Source organism: Athene cunicularia (assembly GCF_003259725.1).
Source record: "Athene cunicularia isolate RWA chromosome 1 unlocalized genomic scaffold, athCun1 chr1_part2, whole genome shotgun sequence".
In the NCBI taxonomy this organism is placed as follows: domain Eukaryota; kingdom Metazoa; phylum Chordata; class Aves; order Strigiformes; family Strigidae; genus Athene; species Athene cunicularia.
This window is the reverse complement of record NW_020799092.1, coordinates 68,196,973-68,215,295: the sequence shown is the minus strand read 5'-3', so window position 1 is coordinate 68,215,295 and position 18,323 is coordinate 68,196,973. Positions and strand designations below refer to the sequence as shown.

General features: G+C 44.1%; 1 protein-coding gene across 1 annotated transcript in view; it reads left to right on the top strand.

Moving 5' to 3' along the window:
• The window catches only part of CDHR3 (cadherin related family member 3), a 63,520-nt gene extending 57,552 nt beyond the window's left edge, over window positions 1-5,968 (top strand). The window contains exons 17-19 of the mRNA XM_026868355.1: window positions 1,080-1,111; window positions 2,017-2,065; window positions 4,736-5,968. Of these exons, the coding sequence (XP_026724156.1) occupies window positions 1,080-1,111; window positions 2,017-2,065; window positions 4,736-4,974 (320 nt within the window). The 3' untranslated portion in view covers window positions 4,975-5,968. The remainder of the gene's footprint in view (window positions 1-1,079; window positions 1,112-2,016; window positions 2,066-4,735) is intronic.
• Window positions 5,969-18,323: the final 12,355 nt, after the last annotated feature.

Sequence of the window (18,323 nt, the reverse complement as noted above, 5' to 3'; positions counted from 1 at the left end):
ATTTATTTTAAAGTATTGGTGCTTTTAAAGGGGTTTGTATAATTTAGCAGAGGTATAAATTGCACATTAAAAAAAGTGGGTTTTTAAGGAGTCTTGTTCCTTTTAGTCCCATGAGCTTTCTGCTAGCAAGGCTCATACAGGCTCGGTAAGACCCTGCTTTTATAATATAACTCCGCCTCCTCAACCAGTATCTCCAACTTGCAAAAAACACATGACTAACAAACCCCAACAAAATTAGCTGTTCTCTTGGTTGCCTAATTTGGGATATTTCAGCATTGGCTGGTTTACAAAAAATGGATGCTTGGTGCTTTCTGAAACACTGGTTCCCAAATGCTGGGCAGCAAAGGCCAGACAGAACAGGTTTTGCATCAGTGTTCAGGTTGAGACCCATCTGCAGCACTTCTGAGTATCACACGCCTGGTTGTAAAGCCCACTGGTGGTCAGGCATACAGTTCTCCAAAGAAAGGCCATTAAACAAATTGGCAAGGAGTGAGCAAGAAGAAATCATAGCAACTAGTTGGGTATCATCCACAAATCCATGCTGTCGAGATGCCTATGGCACTGCTGCTGTATTTGTTTGCATGTGGGATGAGTTAATAGTGTGGTAAATTCACACATAACCAAACTGTTCTTCAATCTGAATTTTACTTGACTGGATCTGCAGCACTTCCCTGTTTTGTCTCCAGGTGCATGCTTGAGTGCACAAGCTTTGCAACTACAAACATTCATGGAAAAAAAAATATACATTTGTTTTTTATATCTGTTCATCTTATTTAGAAAGGGACATTTGTTGAAGAAACCATTATTAATTAGTCATTACTAAAGAAATAAAGACTTGTCAAGGCTAAACTTTTGATTAGTCATGACAACTGTAGATTCTCACTCCAAAATACTATGAAGGAGTTAACTTTTCAAATAGTATGAGGGATCAGCCTTTGAAAAGAAATAAGGTTCATTTGAGATGTCTCAGAAGTTCAGCACCAAGAATGTCTATTTGTTTGAGGAAATCTTGGCTTTAGTGACTGTAGTCACTGTCAGAAAAATCTGTTTCTTTACAATGCACATTTTCCTTTCTGTAGAAAAGAAGAAACTGAAGAAAGAAGTGGTTGTAGTAAGTACTGCCAGCCTCAAAACAAAACCCAGTTTTGCCCAGCCCCATCATGCAATATGATCGTAGGGCCCTTTCTATGAAAGGTGTTTGTTTTCTGAAGAGAATACAAAAATGATAGGCAAGGAAAAAAGGATTGCCCCCAAATGCAAAACACTTCAGTGCCCCAACTGGCCTCTGTATTTGCAGGCAACACGGGGTGTGGGGGGTGCTCACTCGCACTGTGTCCCCTTTGCTTCCAAGTGCCAAATTCTCCGGCCTCTCTGGCAGCCCTGTGCATGGGATGCCAGAGAATCTGTGCCCAGAGCAGTGACAAGGAGACTCACTGCAGGCACAGGATGACAAGTGCCCCAGCTCTGCTGATGACAGTGTTGCACTGCTGAGACACCGCTGACCTGTGCAGCTAACCCTGACCCCACCTGAGTGCAACCAGTAAGGTACACGAGTGTACCCAAGCTGTAAAGGGTGTGGTCTTGATAAGCTGTTTGTAGCAAAATGACAGTTATTTCCACTGTAATAGATGTTTCTTTGCTCCTAGATTTTGGGGCTCCCTCCTTTTCATAGCCATGATAGCATAGAGACTGCAAGGTACTTTCATTAGTGTACTCTCCCTCCCAAGCTCTTCAGAGGGGATTCCTAAGCCTTCTCTGGGTGGAGGTGACCCTCTTGTGGTTACACACGTGGGGGCATTTAGTATGTCAGACCTTATTAATTCTCCTTTGAACATCTAGTGACAACACCCTAAACCACAATTGGCTTTTGTTGCCAATTTTGATTAAATCCAGCCTACAGGAATATAATATGCAGGTCATACAAATCTACCTCCATCCATGTAGGTCATCATTTCCAAGTCACTGCTCCTCCTTCTAATTCAGAGGATTAATTTTGCATTTTGTCTCTCTTCACAGACAATGACAAAACTAAACACTGTCTTTGATGGAGAAGCCAGAGATCCAGGTAATAAAAAGCAATTAGTAGTGGATATGAATATTTGGTTGGAAACAAACTGGATTAGTTGATTTAAATATGGTTTGACATTTGCTTTTCATATTTCAGGTTTGCTGTTTCCAAGGAGAGTGGAATATATATTACACAGATAGTGAAAATCAAGACAGTGCCCTAGTAACATTTCTAATGGTAGAATATACTTATGGCCCTTGAAATCACACATCCGATGGCCACACTCCTCTGCTTAAACCTGAATGTATGAATCTGATACAGGAAGGTGGGAGGGGAGAAGGAATTTGCTGCAACCTTTCTGCTCTGGAGCTGTCATGGTTTCACCCCTCCCATGTCTGGGAAATGGCCAGCAGATTAATGTAGCAGCAGATGTACTGACTTTGTCTCTTAAACCTCTCCCTAGATGCAGGGCAGGTAGGTGAGTTACTTGCCCCTGCACAAACCTCTTCCCTTGCAGCAACAGTGCACTGCTGCTGTTTATCTAAGGTTGGAGCATGGCTTGTTGGGGAGGAAACAGAAGATCACTTGCTTTCAGATATGGTTGTGGTGGCATCAGCTACCAAGTGTGTCACCAGGCTCCAGCTATGCTAACTGAGCATATCTGATTAACCAGCTGGGAAAAGTGAAATTAAGGTAAAAGCTAGAAAAACTAGTATGACCCATGAAGTGCAGTGCTTATCCCCTTCCCCAAGTGGTGGCCACTGTTCTCTTCAGCAGGGTTCATTACAGAAACATGACTTTTTTTCTAAGAGTTGATCTGCCTTACTTCATTCCCCTGAACCACAGCCCCTGTATGAGCCTCGCACTGTGATGCTTGGCCTGGCATTAGGGTGCCCAGCCCTGCATCTAAAGGCAGAGGGCCCCCGTATGGAGGGGGGGGGGGCTGGTAAAATGTGGCAGTGCGTCAAAACAGGTCTTTAACAGATCTGAAAATAGGTCTGAAACAATAGGTCTAAAAATTATCCAGAAGAAGGCAGGCTGGGATTCATCTGGCCAAATTTCCACCCAAGTGCCTGTACCTTGTGTTTCTTATTAGCTGGCTTGGAGCTGTTGGATGCTGTGAGCTAATGGGAAACACTAGGCATGGGGACTTCAGTAGAATTTGGGCAAACAAATGGGACCCTACTGTGCAATTAAGCCCATCCACACGGCTGCTCAAAGCTGGTTTGGTCCAGGTCCAAGCCCACCTGCTATTTATAAAGAGATCTGGAGGGATGGGCTCCAAGTCCCTGCTTTTTTCCTGTGTAACTGCTTTTGTAATATATGGATGTTCTCTAGGCAGCTACAAGAGCTGCTTCCCGGTGTTTTTGCAGGACAGCTGATGTCTCCCTTCCTCAGCAAACCTGACCACACCAGACTTAAGGATATCTGAGCCCATCCAAACTGCCCTTCAGAGCTGTAGTGTTTGTGTCATGCCTGACACAAACATTAAACTGTAACACAGCTTTTTGGTATCAGCAGAGAAATGTGTGCTCCACATACCTCCCCTCTCCTCTCCACTGCTCATCCCAAACCCTAGAGGATCAAGTGTTGGTGGTTTGGAAATGACATTTAATAATTTCCAGGACATCATCTGTTGAATAGGGATAGTCAGGAACTGCTTCCTGATCTGGGCTGCCTGAACATGCCCGCCTTGTAAGTAGTCAGAAAAAATAACATGTAAAGAGATCCATTTTCATCTTTAATTGCTCAAATTGTGTTAATGTGTCAGAAACCATTAATTCTGATACAAACCGTAACATGTAGTAACATGTAACCACAGTTTCTTTCCAGTCTGTAATGGTCTTCTTTTTTTTTTTTTTTTTTGTCTCATATTAATAATGTTTAATTACAAGAAGTGCCACTATAGCTCCTCGCTGTTTAGCGAGAGACAGTGATTTAGACTGTGAGGCAAACACACTGGACACATGGCTATTTTTCCGCCTATCTATAGGTAGTAAATGAACTGAAGAAGATACTTGCTTTTAATGTACAAGTAGAAATTAGACATAAAATCTGAAGAGGGCCAGAAATCTTTCTAACAAGGAAAGGTAGCCATGTGTGCTAAACAACCCAAACAGAAAATACATAGTATTTCATTGTATGAATGACAATGTGCACAGCAAGCCTGGAGGAAAGCATGCTGTGCAAATGGAGAAGCATTGCATACAGTCAAAACTCGGGGATTCTAGATCTCCAAATCCAGGGTCAACCAAGATCACCTGACATGGTACAGAAGACATATGTAGCATATTGTGCTCCTAACAGGTTCTGCTACCTGAGGTAGCAGAAAAAGTAGGCACAGACATATACAATGGCTTTGCTCAGAATGGCCAAAGGCAAAAGTTTTGGGAGAGTTAGTCCTAACAGCTAAGGACTATGGATGTGTTTGTTGCACTGTTCCTGTTAACCTATGGTAGCTGTAACTTGGGTAGAGGTATAGGATGATGATCCTTTTTTTCCCAAATAGGAATGTTTTGAATATTCCTATTTCCTGAACTGCAGAGCCCAGGGTACCATGATGCCCAGGTCCCCACGCTCGTAGAAATGAGGCTTTACCTCCCCAACTCAGCTGATTTTCCAGGTGTTTCATGTTTCTCATTTCAACCCCATCCTGAGGAGAATTGCATTGTCTTAATCTACTAAAGCAGGAATGAATTTAATTGGTTGTCTTTTCTCCCTTGCAAGTTACTGGCAAAATGTATGAATTCAATACATGGTCGGGGGCCCGGAGGTGGAAGAAGAGCAACGAGCCCCTTCAGTCAGTGCCAGCCATGCAGGTAATGTCCAGTGCCACAGATGATAATGACCAAGGGACAGACAGAGCAGAAGCACCAAGCAAAAACGGGCCTTCAGAGAAGAGGAAAGAGCTGACTGCAGAGACAAAACCAGCTGCCAAGCGCTTGGCCAGGGACAAGGTGGGCTGAGATAATGAAAGCAGAAAGAGGAGTCTGAGGACAGGGGGTTATCTTCAACAGCCCCTCAAGGCAGATACTAACCTCCTCTCCCAAAATGAACACTGACTTGCCATTAAGCCAGGCTTAAAGCAGAGTGCATGAAACTCCAAGGCTCCCCCCAAATGACCCACACTCTGGACAGCCAAAGAATCAGATGTGATTTTCTCTCTATGTATCTCAGCTGCAAAACATAAGGTGGCCATTCCTGCGTAAACTGGTCCCAAAGGCAGGATGAAGCTTGACTTACCTTCAGTAGGTGCTGGCAAGAGTGGGAGAGAAGGGGAGGACATGAAAGAGGGAGAAGAGGAAATGAAAGCAGAGTCATGGACAGAAGCATCTGCTGGCCACTGCCCTCTGGGCTACAGCCACTGGCAGTTTCCTCCTAGAAGAGCTCTGCGCCCCCCGACTGACACAGCCACATCCTCTGAGTGCCTTTGGGGAGGGCAGTGTACACGCAGACATGCTTTCTTACTGGTGAATGGGGTCTCCTGTTCCTGCCGAGCAGCAGAATAGGTGAAAAGCACATCAGGGTTGAAACGTTTGCTGGTAAAAGCTAAAAATACTTCATTTTCATTCAGTGTTTTATTTCAGCCCTTCCCACCCTCCCATCCTGCTGTATGAAAGACCAAGGCTTGAAAGCAGTTTTGGAGTGGAGAAAACCCACAGCTTGTTATGGTATCTCAGGCTGTCATGTCAACACTTTCAGTTTATTTATCTTTTGTAACACTAGCAACATTCAATATCTTCACCTTTGGTATTTCCTCTGGCATATTTCATGTTTTACAGAATCAAGTGGAATACACTTAAGAGAATAATGACATGGGGTGAAATAATCTTTTCCAAGTGTGGGCATGTATAATGTAAGTGCTGTCTAAGAACCTGATATAAAACAAGCTAATCCTACAAGTTTCAGAAAATTATTTTAATCTGGAGAAAATGAATTATAAATGATGACAATACTCCACGTCTTGGCTTCTCTTCTTTTCTGATTACAAAAATTTTTTCTGGCAGCAAGCGACTGATATCATGTGGCAAAATAAAATAGTTTAAGTTGAGCAGGGACAGTCAATGAAGATTTTATCCAATCTGTCACATATGTTGTTTTTTTGCCATACAACAGAGGACCTGATGAGGAGGCCCAAGGTGGTTTCACCAAGGATCCTATGCTTTACAAAACCACCCATCACAGTGCTGCAACTCCTTGCTGTGCTCTAAAGGAGTGGCTTGGCTCAGAAACAACTTCCCTTGCAAACACCAAACATACTCAGTCAAATGCCATTTCATTGCGGAATCAGAAACCCAGCATGTCATGAACACCACAATGAAAGAGATTGGAAAGAGTGATTTATACTCTCTGAGCATGTTATCAGTTTACTGTGTCTGCGGTGGTTGTCATAGTGCTGTTTGACCCTCCAGCACCAACAGGGCTAGCCACACGTTCAGAGCTCCAACCCACTACTGTTTGCATTTGTTTGCTGTAAATACAATATATTCAATTTCTATGCAGATGGTTTTCCAGTGACACAGAGAAATTCTGTGGTGACTGGTAGTACCGCTGTAACTTTGATCTTTCTATCACTCTGACACCAAGCTACCCACAAGCATGCCTGGCACCTACAAATGTTAAATCTTTGTTACCTGAAGAAGTTAACTGCATTGTGTTATGACAAGAAGACACACAGGCTTTTGTATTTATTTTCCTGGGCATTTCTCTGAGGCAGCTGCTTTGCTTCCTCAATTTCTCTCCTACTTTTGTGATTAAGAAGTAATTACCTTTTTTTAAGGGGAGGTAAAAACAGGCTGTGGTTTCAGCCAGGAAGCCTGGGAAGAGATGAATGGAGACTCATCTTTCTTTACTACTGTTCTTGCTGCTGAACTGCATAAACTTCTTTCCTTCCTTCTTGGGGAAAAAAAAAAAAACAACCCAAAACCCACAACAGCAGCATAGCACAGCATCCCAGCATGCTCTGAACATCCATGTATGGAAACACACTGTCACAGCCAACATTGCTGGTGCTGTAGTCTCCCACAGCTGGCCAACAGCTGGGTGAAGAGCAGCTATCCTTGCAGTGATGCTCACATACTCTAACCTCAGAACAAGTGACAGCTCTACAAAGAGGCACCATGGATCTAAGAGCTGCCAGATCTAAGAGCTAACACTGCCCAGGATGCTTCTGTCCAATTAGTGTGAGTTTAACTGGTGTACTCAGCCTTTTGGGGGGCAGATTCAGACAAGATAAGGCACCTTGTGAGTCCCATGCAACATGCTGCATGGGGAAACAAGTGTGCTGACCATAAAGAACAGCTACGTCCTTCCTTACTCAGACTGTTGCTTCAGTATGTGCAATGCTGATCTCCAGCTTCAACTAATTCTTCATCCTGATCTTCACTGTAAGATCTTACTTAGGCCATGCACAAAAATACTTTCCTTGCTCAGGATCTACAAAATCAAGAAACAACATGGCTTTACTGGAGCATCAGCTTTATGCAAAAGCAGCACAGTTTTCCTATCAGCTGCCCCTACTACTACTGGCTTTCCTCCCCATGAAGGAACCAAGAATAAATTCAGGTCTCACTGATCGAAAGCACAGCCATTAATTTCTTTGCCCTGTCTTTGGTAGAACAAAAGCAGAGAAGGCAGAACTGACTGACCTAGATGTACACTTATTGCACATTCTATGGAACAATATATTAAAAGATACTTTGAATATATGTAAAAGAAACATATCTACATTGTTTCATAAAATACAGATTATATTTCTTACACTGTGCAGTACAGCTTTAAATGTTAGAAAACTCATCTAATTGCTAAACCAGCTTTTATGCTTTTTTTCACTCAGAAGTGTCTATGAGAACACAGATTCAGTGTTGAAAACTGCCACTAGATGGACTGAGAGCAAGGATTCAGTGTAGGCTCTGGACAATAAAAGCATTTAATGATTGGAACGATTAGATAAGACTGTGAGGCCTTTCCATCATTTGAAGACTTCAGAAGTCAAGAATGGCTGCTGTGCACTGCAGAGGGTCAGACTAGATGATGGAAACAGCTTCTCTGGTCTTCAACAGCTCTATAAGTCTCTGTGCATATAGTTACAAGGTGTGAACCTTGGTGCCATTTATTTTAGAGTGATGACACCAATAAACTGAGACTAGAAGAGGAAGAAAGGTGCTTGGTGGTTCAAGCAGAGTGGCTGGGAGCAACAGTTCCTGACCTCCAGCTGCCTGTTACACATTACTTGTTAATTTTACCTAAAGTCTACAAAAATCAGTATGAGTTCTGCCACAGCTTTTGATTTCAGTCTGTCTACCTATTACACATCTCTGAAGTGCTTTGAGACCTTTGGCTTAACAATGCTCTGAAAGTTTCAAGAGTGATTACAAAAGACCACAGATTACTTCTGACCAGCTTCAGTTCCCTCAGTAGTTTATGTGTGATCATATTGCTGTTTTTTTGGTGTTTTTCTCCAAAGTAAATGCACTTCTAATGCATATATGCTTTGCTTTCATGTTGGTATTATAAATACCACTTGCAATAAACATCAGAAGTCTCAGCTTCTGGCCATGTAACTTCATTTATATCAAGGAATGTAAAAATGCTGATACTATATTTGTTCATGGTCTCCAAGAGACCTACACAGAACAGTTCCAGAGGTGGCGAATGTTCACCCAGGAGGCTGCCACTTCGTGCCACTCACTAGGAGCAGGAGATGGGGCTTGGACACCCTCAGAGAAGGGGGATCAGACAAGGGGAACTAGCCTCCTCCTGAGCAAAGAATCCAGCTGCTAGGTTATTTTATGAGACCCAGATTGCAACACCATAATGGAAATAACATTTTAACAGCAAACAGCCACAACTGCATATTGCGCACGCCCTTGCTGATCAGTTGCTTGAGATCCCCAACCACAACACTCTCTTTGCAAAGCTCGAGCTGAAAGGCTGAACACAGGCTTGGTGCCTGCTGGGCTTCACCTGCACATGCCTTGTCTGAGCTAGTGGCTGCAAGGTCCTCGTGTAGTCGCTGAGGAGAAAGAGACACTTTGGGGGTGGTTTATTGCAAAGCAGACATCTGTCTAGAATAGATCTGATGAACTGTGCCCTAAAAGCAGTTCCTTCTGGATGACTAGATCAGATATCAATGCCTACACATCACACACGCAAAGGTAGATCTGCTGAGTCTCAGCCCAGGTTTTTCAGATCTGTGCTGCTGCATGGAGCGTGCGGAAGCTGAAACTCAGCAGGAAGCAGAGCAGAGGTCAGCCCAGCTCTGCTGCTGCCTGCTCAGATCCCAGGAGGGGATGGGGCACCACCCATGCTTTCTTAATGCTCTGAAGTCTGGAGGCTGCTTTCTGGGACCTGCCTTTGGGGTCATTCTGCATCTGTAAGCATGTTATGAGATGTGCTTCAAAGCAAACAAGTAGAAAAGCATGGGCTTGGCCAGGAGATTGGAGAAGACAAATACAGGCTGCAGTGAGTTTGTGCAGCAAGCTCCACATTACTGAATGAAAGACACACTTGAAAACAAAATAGATGAATAGCTACTACTCTGGATGTTATTCAATGATGCCACCACTCTGCAGTTCTCTGGTACCAAACTTCAGCTGCCACAAGTCAGTAGACCCTGGAACTTAATTTTGAAGCAAAGTCCTTGTTTAACTTCCAGGACTTGGAAAAAGCAGTTGGTGAGTGACATGGGCAAGGCGAGGCTTAGTGCAGCCACGCAGTTGTGTCTCATTTTCATTTCCTTCCCGTGGGTACCAGCCGGGGCCATGCTCGCACAGGACCTGCCTGGATTAGCCCCACCGGCCCCGCACAGGTGGCCTGCCCGGGTGGGCTCACCCCACGGCACCCTGCCCGCCTCTGGCCAGCCCCGACAGCCGGCTGTTTGCGGAGGGGCTGCGCATGGCCCCCCGCGAACGAACCTCGGGGAGGGTTTGTGCGCTGCTGCCCGTCCAGACAGGCCGCAGAGCTGGCGGACCCGCAACCTGCCAGACCCGCACACTGGGCAGAGCTCTGGGCACGGCCTCCGCCAAGGGCCAGGCAGGCTGCCTGCACGACGCGTGCACGGCTGGCCTCGCAGGCCCCAGGGGAAGGAGAAGCAGCATCATCCCCTCTGCTGGCCTGAGCCCAGCTTGCTCTCTCCTGTAATTACTAAAAGCCATGGCAAAGAAGGGCTCTGTGCCATCTGGTCAGCAACTAGTCCGCTGAAGGCTCTCACCAGGGCCTGCGGGCGCTGCCGCAGCGGCGGCCCGGGGAGAGAGTCGAGGCGGAAAGAACTGTTTGAGAAAAACGAGGGGAAGGGGGCGGGTCGTAAGGCGTCCTGACCGGGCAGACATAGCCAGAAAGAGATGATCCCGCTAGAAGATTAATTTTCTTTTGGAGCTCACTGGGCCACTTCTGCAAGGAAGCGCCCTATTTTCTGTTTTCTTTGAGCTTTTCCCTTCGCCACACCGAATTGAACCCGTACGGTTTATGGCCTTATGGTTTATGTAAGCTGCAGGATGGATGCTCCTGTACTTCATCAACTACTCTGCACATCTGGACAGACTGGGTGCAACTAGCAGGCAGGGAAGGATGCTCTGGCATTTCTCTGCATGGCCATGGACAGAAAAGCGATAAAGAAACAGATCCAATCCATTTACACACTGAATTTCTTGAATTCTCCTCCCTGACCACATCTTCTCACTTCATGCAAGCATCATAACCACACTGGCATATGCAGAAGAGTCTGAGCTTTCCCCATTAACCAGCAGCCAGGGCTGGCTGGCTGATGTACTTGCTCTGGAAGGGCCTTACAGACGTGGGACCATGCAGCCTGTGACAGAAGCATCTATGAGATCAGACACCTCCAAAATTCCAGGGAAGAAAGAGCAGTTCAGAAGCTCAGAAAAGTGATAGCATTCAAAGAGATCAAAATGGACACCAGTGCCCTAAAAGCACCTGCCAGATACCTGGCAGAAGATACTCCCTGTCCTCTACACCAAGAGACAGCAGTATTTACTTGTTATCAAAGATTAAAAGGCAAGGACTAAAAATCCAGATATGCACCTGTTCAGCTGCTGCCTAGCTCTGAAAGTGTCTGAAGAAGTTGGACACTTTGGTGTGTCAATCACCATCCCAAAAGCCTCCCCAGGTGCCTGAGCACACACTTCCGAGCCTGCCCAGAGAGACCAAAGTCCTGACAACATCCAACAGTGACATGTCAAGCTCAGTGATATATCAAATTCAGTGAGAAATTTCTCCAGCTACTTTACCTGATGCCAGAATGTGCTTTGAGGTCCTACCTATCCCACTGGCTCTGGAGGGGACAAGAGGGAAGTGAGCCGAGCATTGGTGTAACTCTCCCTGGCTGTCTACACTGGGTGGATAGTCTCCTAAGGATAGCTGACAGCTAGACCGCTTTAGTCTACCAGGACCAGAAAAGCTGCAGCTAGTACCTTACACTGTTTTGTCCCCTCTTCCCATCACTACTGTGCTTGGCATGAAGGAGCCAGCTCAGATGATCAACAGAGAACTAAATTAACAGACATTTCAGGTCAGTATTTCAGTGCTGTTCTGACAGGTGAATCAGGACGAAGGTGGATGCTCCTAGGAATTTCTTCATGCACAGCCAGGTCTGAATTAGTACCATGTTCTTACATGCTCTTGAAGAGATCCTGCCTCATCACAGAGCCAGGAAGCTTTTTCCCCCCTGAGTTAAAAGAGCATGAACTTACCCTCTTAGCAAAATAAAGCAGCAGCTAGCCCCAGGGTGCCTCCAGCCAGAACTTGGCTGTAATCACTCTGCTGGCTCTTCTTTCGTGGAAGAGTTGTCATCCTCTTGCTTTTGCTATCTGTAGGTCACGACACGTGGTTGCAACTGAATAATACCTCAAAGGATTAATCCTGAAGGGATTGATCCTTCAGAGTCCTGCTTATTTTGGGGCACTAGCGCTGATGCATGTCAGGTAAAACTCTGTCACTCCAGACTGAAGGCCTATTGCACTTGCTGTAGATCCATACAAGTAACTGCCCAGCACGTGAGAGAATAGGTTCACGGTCTCTTGAAGAAAGCAGATATCTTCCAAGTTTCCAGCAGTCCTGCTTGTTTTCCAACAAGGCTGAAAGCTCTGAAGTGCCCACATCGGTCACATGTAAAACCAGACAATCAGTAAAGTTCAAACTTTAAATTACTTCCTTGATTAAGAGCTTTCAGGGCCTCAGGACAAGATGGAAATATGGGCCCTTCAGCTTTTTTGCTTTAGCAGCGCATTTCTCAAATTCATTTCTTGGTCTAGCTTCATCCTCAGGATGCTCTTCATGGAGCTGCGTGCAAACCTCACAGACTCCTGTGCCTGCCAGTCCTTTCTCATTACTTTTGATGCACAGTCTCTGTGGAAACTAAAGCTAAAAATAATCACCCTTATCTCCTCTACTGGTACATACTGTTTTCTTCTCTAACGGTAACTGATTGATCTACCTGCATGCGTGATCTTCTGGGAAGAGACCCAACCAGTACCATGCCCATTTCTGCAGGAGTCCTCTCCAGGGGTACCGCTGGTGCTGTGCCTGGGGTCATTACTTGTATGCTGTCATGAAGATGCCTTATATGCCAGCCACTACTGCGAATCTCTGATAACCCCGAGCTTTCCCAGCTTGAAGGATTGTATCTCTCTTTTTCTGCTTTGGACCAGTCATTAGCAGATTGTGTCTCTTTCTCTCCTCTTCTGTTTCTGATCAGGGATTTTTTTTTCCTGGCCAGCTCAACAATGTGAAATGTTCAGCTGAACTGCAGACTGTTTCCATGGCGTAAACGTGACTTGTTCCAGGAGCACTAGAAGCACACCATGTCAGTAAAGAACCCAAAGACAATGCTGACCCCTTTGAAGATAAGGAAGGCTCCTGAGATGCAATACTCCATGAAGACCTTGTGTAAGAATAGTTCAGTCTGAAGGCATCACAGCCTTCTGTTGTGTTCAGACTAGGATGTTCCATGGTACCCAGAAAAAAAGTTTTTTCATTAGATAGCTAGTGTCTGTCCTTTATAGTTTGCCCAGTCTTTTGTTTCTTTGCTGGACAACAAGCTTTGTATCACCGCAGGCAGTGACCTTGACAAGCCACTAATGCTACCCAAAAAGATACCAACTGACCCAGCTGAAGAGCTGAGCAATATAAGAGGATCAACAAGAAAAACCCCCAAGATCTTCCAGGCTGCAGATACCTCTCAATGGAATGAGATGAGAATGTGTATCATTTCAGCTCATAGGACCAGGGGCAATATAGAATAAATGTTCTCTGGTTATTGTAGACCTTATGAAGTGAAACTTGAGGATACAATTCCTGTATTACTGTGACTGTTGTGGGAGCAGCTAAAACATTTTGTGCTGACAGAGCCAAAGTAAAAGCAGAAAATAACTGCTTTGATCTGAAAGCTGTTTTAAAAGAAAATACTAAGAAACTTGGACTATGGTCTAGTGGCTCAAAAAGGTAATAGTGAAATACATTATTTTCAATTCAGAAAAAGGGAATGAAAAGCCACAGAAGCAGAAAGTGGCAGAATCCAGCAGAAGGATTAACATGCACAGTGCAGCCATTCGCCCTAGAGCAAAGGAGAGCTCCAAGGGAACCTGATCATATTAAACATGAATCTAAAATTAGATGCTTGCAAAAGCAGATCAGGATGCAAAAATTAAAAATAGCTGCTGTATCTGCAGAAAGTGGTGGAAAATTACATTTGAAGTCACCAGAGAAAGATGATTTAGGGGATGATAGGTATAAGTGGGAAAAAGAAAAGGAAGCTGGGAATAGCAGCATGTATAAAAACAGGTAGATTATGATCCCAAGGGAGAGGAGTGCAGCAGGTAAAAGTAACTCTGCTTTACAAGACAAAAAATAATCCAGGGGATTTGGGACAGATTTCTGTGGCCCAAAATCAGCAGCTAACAAGTACAACTGTGAACTAGAGCGTGGTCCTTTGAACTTTGAATTAAGTTGAAATGAAAGAGGTAAATTGATTAGATCTTGTGCTAACACCAGGTTTTACTCAAACTGTGAGTAAAGGATCAGTATACAGCCTCCTTGATGACAGCATTGAGTTAAGTCGCTGCACAGACAGGTAAGGAGAAAGTGCAGCTGGAAGCGCTAGAATTAAACCACAAGCCAAGAAAAGACAGAGTGTGTTTTACAAATAAATGAGGAATTGTTCAAATATTGGCAGGATGTAATAGCAAGTACAAAGCACCCATTGTGGATGAGGTACAGGTACCTGCAGCTCTCCTGGCAGCAACAGCAATCAATCCTGTTTCTTGACTACGAGAACTGGCTACCCAAATACACCCCCACTATTCACACGTGCTACCATAGAAGAATGAGAGGGAACTCACTTGAATAGATAACTAGAAAAATACTTTGAAATCTTACTGAATATTATGGGTTTGGTCCAGGAGGGAAAAAAAAGGGGGAGAGTACCAGTGTTGGCCATGCAGAATCCATAGTGAAACATTAACTGAATACATGGATAGCAGAGAAGAGAATCTGGCTGAGGCAGATTTTCTTAAGGAAAGAATGCAGGAAAAACACAGTCAGGGTCAGCACAGATTTCTTTATCCCCTAGAATGCTTGCCCTGAAATGAAGGGCAAACTGTGACTGTGTGCATATGGGCACAAATTGTAAGGATGTCACAATCCAGCTCTATATTACTGCCTTCCTGACTCAGGATGAAGAATGAAACATCCAGACAAGCGCTACAGAGCACAGGCAAGTTTTTGGAAGTTGCAACTGAAAAGTATAAGGCAAGCTTCTAAAAACACAAGTCTGAAGTTTTCATTTCATTTTCCCCTGCTCCAAGTACTGAGCGTCTGTAGAAGGGCAGTGTTATTAAGGGCACACCTGGATTCACTTGACAGGCCAGAAGAAAGGGAATTCCACATTTGAGTCAGGCTCTAAGACTGCAACTCTGAGCAGCTGTTGCTAGCATACGTGGACTTGATCTTAACCTTGAAAGAAACTGCCTCATTTGGTAATATTTAAGTGGGGAGGATGCACTCCTGACCTGTAGCATTCTTTTGAATATATTCATTATGCAGATTATTATTTAAAGGTGACTAAGCAGCAAAAACTGGCTTCTGACTTTGTGACCACAACTTTGCTTTAGGCTATACAGCAAATCTGCTAGGAATGAACACATTCTAAATACGCCACAAGAATAAAAGTAGATTGTCCAGGATGTTTAATGTATGGTCATGACTTGTTTGAGAGTCAGGCATTTGTGGAAGCATCAGGGACTATCTTAAGACAGCTTCCAAGAGAGAGATACCCTACCAGCTCCCCAGGAGTTTGCAGCAGGGCAGGCAGCCAAACCAGCATGGTGCAGCACAGTATGGCCAAGTTCCCCAGCTTTACAGGCTGCTCAGTTCTAGGGGACAGGGAAAAAACAAAACGGCTGCAGCTACCCTGTGTCCTTGATCAGGTGATGAACCCACAGCCTTACAGCTCTTCACATCAAGGCGGCACCCATCATCTTTCTTGTCTTCAAGTGAGAGCTACACACCTACACCTTCCTCTGCTAGCAATAGGTGGTGTGCAAGCAGAGTCAGAGCCCTGATGAATTCACTGCACATCACAAAATACTGTCCAGCTCTAGTACAATAAAAGCTACTAATGCTCTGGTCAGTCAGCTGGCATTTCAGTGTCCTAACTCCAGCCTGTGTTTGAGATGGGTTTGCTTGCTGGGGTTATAGCGGCCATAGTGATACAGATCCTTGGGTGACTCCATTCAGCACCACGTGCACCAGCTCCTGGGGATCTGACATTGTGAGATCTTTCTGACGCTTGGGTTCCTATGGCTTTTCCTCCAGGTTAGTGGCAAAGCTTTCAGCCACCACTGACACCATGCCAGCTCCCATGGCAGGTACTCTCCTGGGAGTTAGCACACACGGTATGTACTATTCTCAGCACTGTCACAGAGGCCTAACCCTCAGATCACTGGTCACAGCACCCTAAACCACAAAATACTGAGTTCCTTAAGTGCTAATGGCTTTTATTCTCTGCCATGGAGTTCCCTATTGCCATCCCATATTGACCCCGCATCTTCCTTTTCCTTCACTGCCACCATCCAGCATTTCTTCCTGTCATGGATTTACAACCACAATCCCTCTCTAGCATTGCACCTACATAGCAGGTATCATACTTCATTTCACTCGCTAGAGCTGCGTAACTATAATCTGCTACCAGAAGAATTCATGCAGTGTGAAAGGATTTTTATGAGCTTGCTCCGCTGATGGCTGCAAGAGAGATTGCTGCCAGCTGAGGATACCTTACCTGAAGAGACCTGGCAAGTTTCCAGGTCCTTTGTTCCCTCAGTACAGAGGGATCAAGCACGCTGCATCTCCTGATAGCAATGGTGATTCTTGCACAGTCAAGATAAAGCTAGTAAATCAGTCAGAGGTTTTTTTTTTTTCCTCCCCCCCCCCCTTCTCCACTCTCATGAGTAAATAAGACACTGAGTATTTTGGTGCTGCCAGCATGAATATGATGTCAATTCAAAGGCAAAGGCTGCTCAGCCCTTTGTGGGTGTCCAGGGTAAATGAGAGCAGCTGCTTGCTCCTGCTGCATGATGCTTTCCATTTCATCTCAGCTACAGGACTCTAGCAGACATCAAAGCCAGCAGGATTCTGCTTCAGTCCCCTCCCCCTTGTGAAGGAAAACAAGTCTTATTCTAATGAGCCAGAAGGGGACATGTGTTATTTTTCCTTTTTAAAATCTTGCTTGCTGTGGACTACACATCACACTCACCTTTGCCTGCAGGGCCAGGACGCTTTTACACAGCTAGATGTTAACACACACGTGCTGCTTGAATTTGTACAAAACATAACCACGTATCTCTTCATCTATATTTTACCAGCTATAGTCTGCCTGCCGTTTTGGCCTCCCTCTCTTCTAAGGAAAGCACTCTGAGGATTGGATGCACTTGTTTTATCTACAAAACATGTAAGAGAAAGTTTCAGTCCTATGGAAAAAAGGAATGTCTCTTTATTGAAGGCATATTAAATTTAAGGGGTTTTTGAAACAATCAATCATAGTGTACTAAGCCTTCCAGCTTTGTTTCAGTTGTTGGCTAGACCTTAGCCATCAGCGAGGCATATACTGATCTAATCCGTTCCTGCACCCATGTGTGCAAAAATGCACACAATTACCATTTTATAACTATTTGTGACAGTTTGTTGTAGAACTGGAGCTTCAGTTGGTATATAAGCACATACTAAATAGACAGAAACATAGTTTTGTTAAAAATAATAAAGGTTAATAAAAAAATGTTTTACCCATATCATATGTAACCTTAAGTCCCAAAGAATTTTGAGAATTAAAACCTTAATTAATCTATAATTAGCAGGGGTTTTTTCTTAGGCAATATGAAAGTTTATAGAAGTTTTAGGTTTTAGGATGAAATACATATTTAAAATAAGTGTGCACAATGTTGCAAACAGGAATCCTCTGGCTAAAAGACAAAACAAAAGGAGCAAACAGTAGCCCATCAGGTGTTAGAAAAAAGGTCATTACAAAGAGGAGGCCTCAAAACCACCCCAGTTTGGTTCAACCTCTTGCTCAAAGCAGTGCTAACTTTGATCACGTAACAAATACCAATTTACTTCAGATCTAGCTTTGAAATTTAAATTATAGTAATGGAATTACCAAAACATCCAAATATTGATTTTGTGGTAACCTTGTGCCTGTGATCCTATCATAGCTCACTGTTATGAAATGGCACAGAGCTTTTTATCTCAGGTGTCTATAACTCTGTTAGGAAGAGAGCCACAGAGAAGGTCCAATAGGTTTGACTTGCCAAAAGGAAATAAAAGGTCCCATGTGCAGCAACAAAGTAATTTTCTTTCCCCAACTCTTTTCTATCCCTCTCTTCTCAACTATTCATAGCTATATAGATATAACATTACAAAACAAGCCATCTGTGACAACTGTCAGTTCAGAGGAGTGTTAGGTAATAAATGAACTCACTTCAAGGAGAAACGAGAATTTAATGTTTAAAGTTAGCATTTGGAACATGAAACTGATGCAAGTGAAGAGGTCAGAAAGGGTACCACAGAAGTCATGATCGGCAGGGGTTCTTGAGAGGCAAGGGAACATCTAGTGGAAGAACACTTCAAAATAACACCTCCTTATATTTATAATCAACCATCTGACTCAGTACTTTAATCTTGATAAAAGGTTTGTATTCTGTGTTATTAGCTAACACCAAAGCATTGTAATCGCTATACGCACAGCCTTTCCACGAGAGTCATACTATATAGCTCAGTGCAACTGTGCTGGGTCAGTTGGTATCTTTTT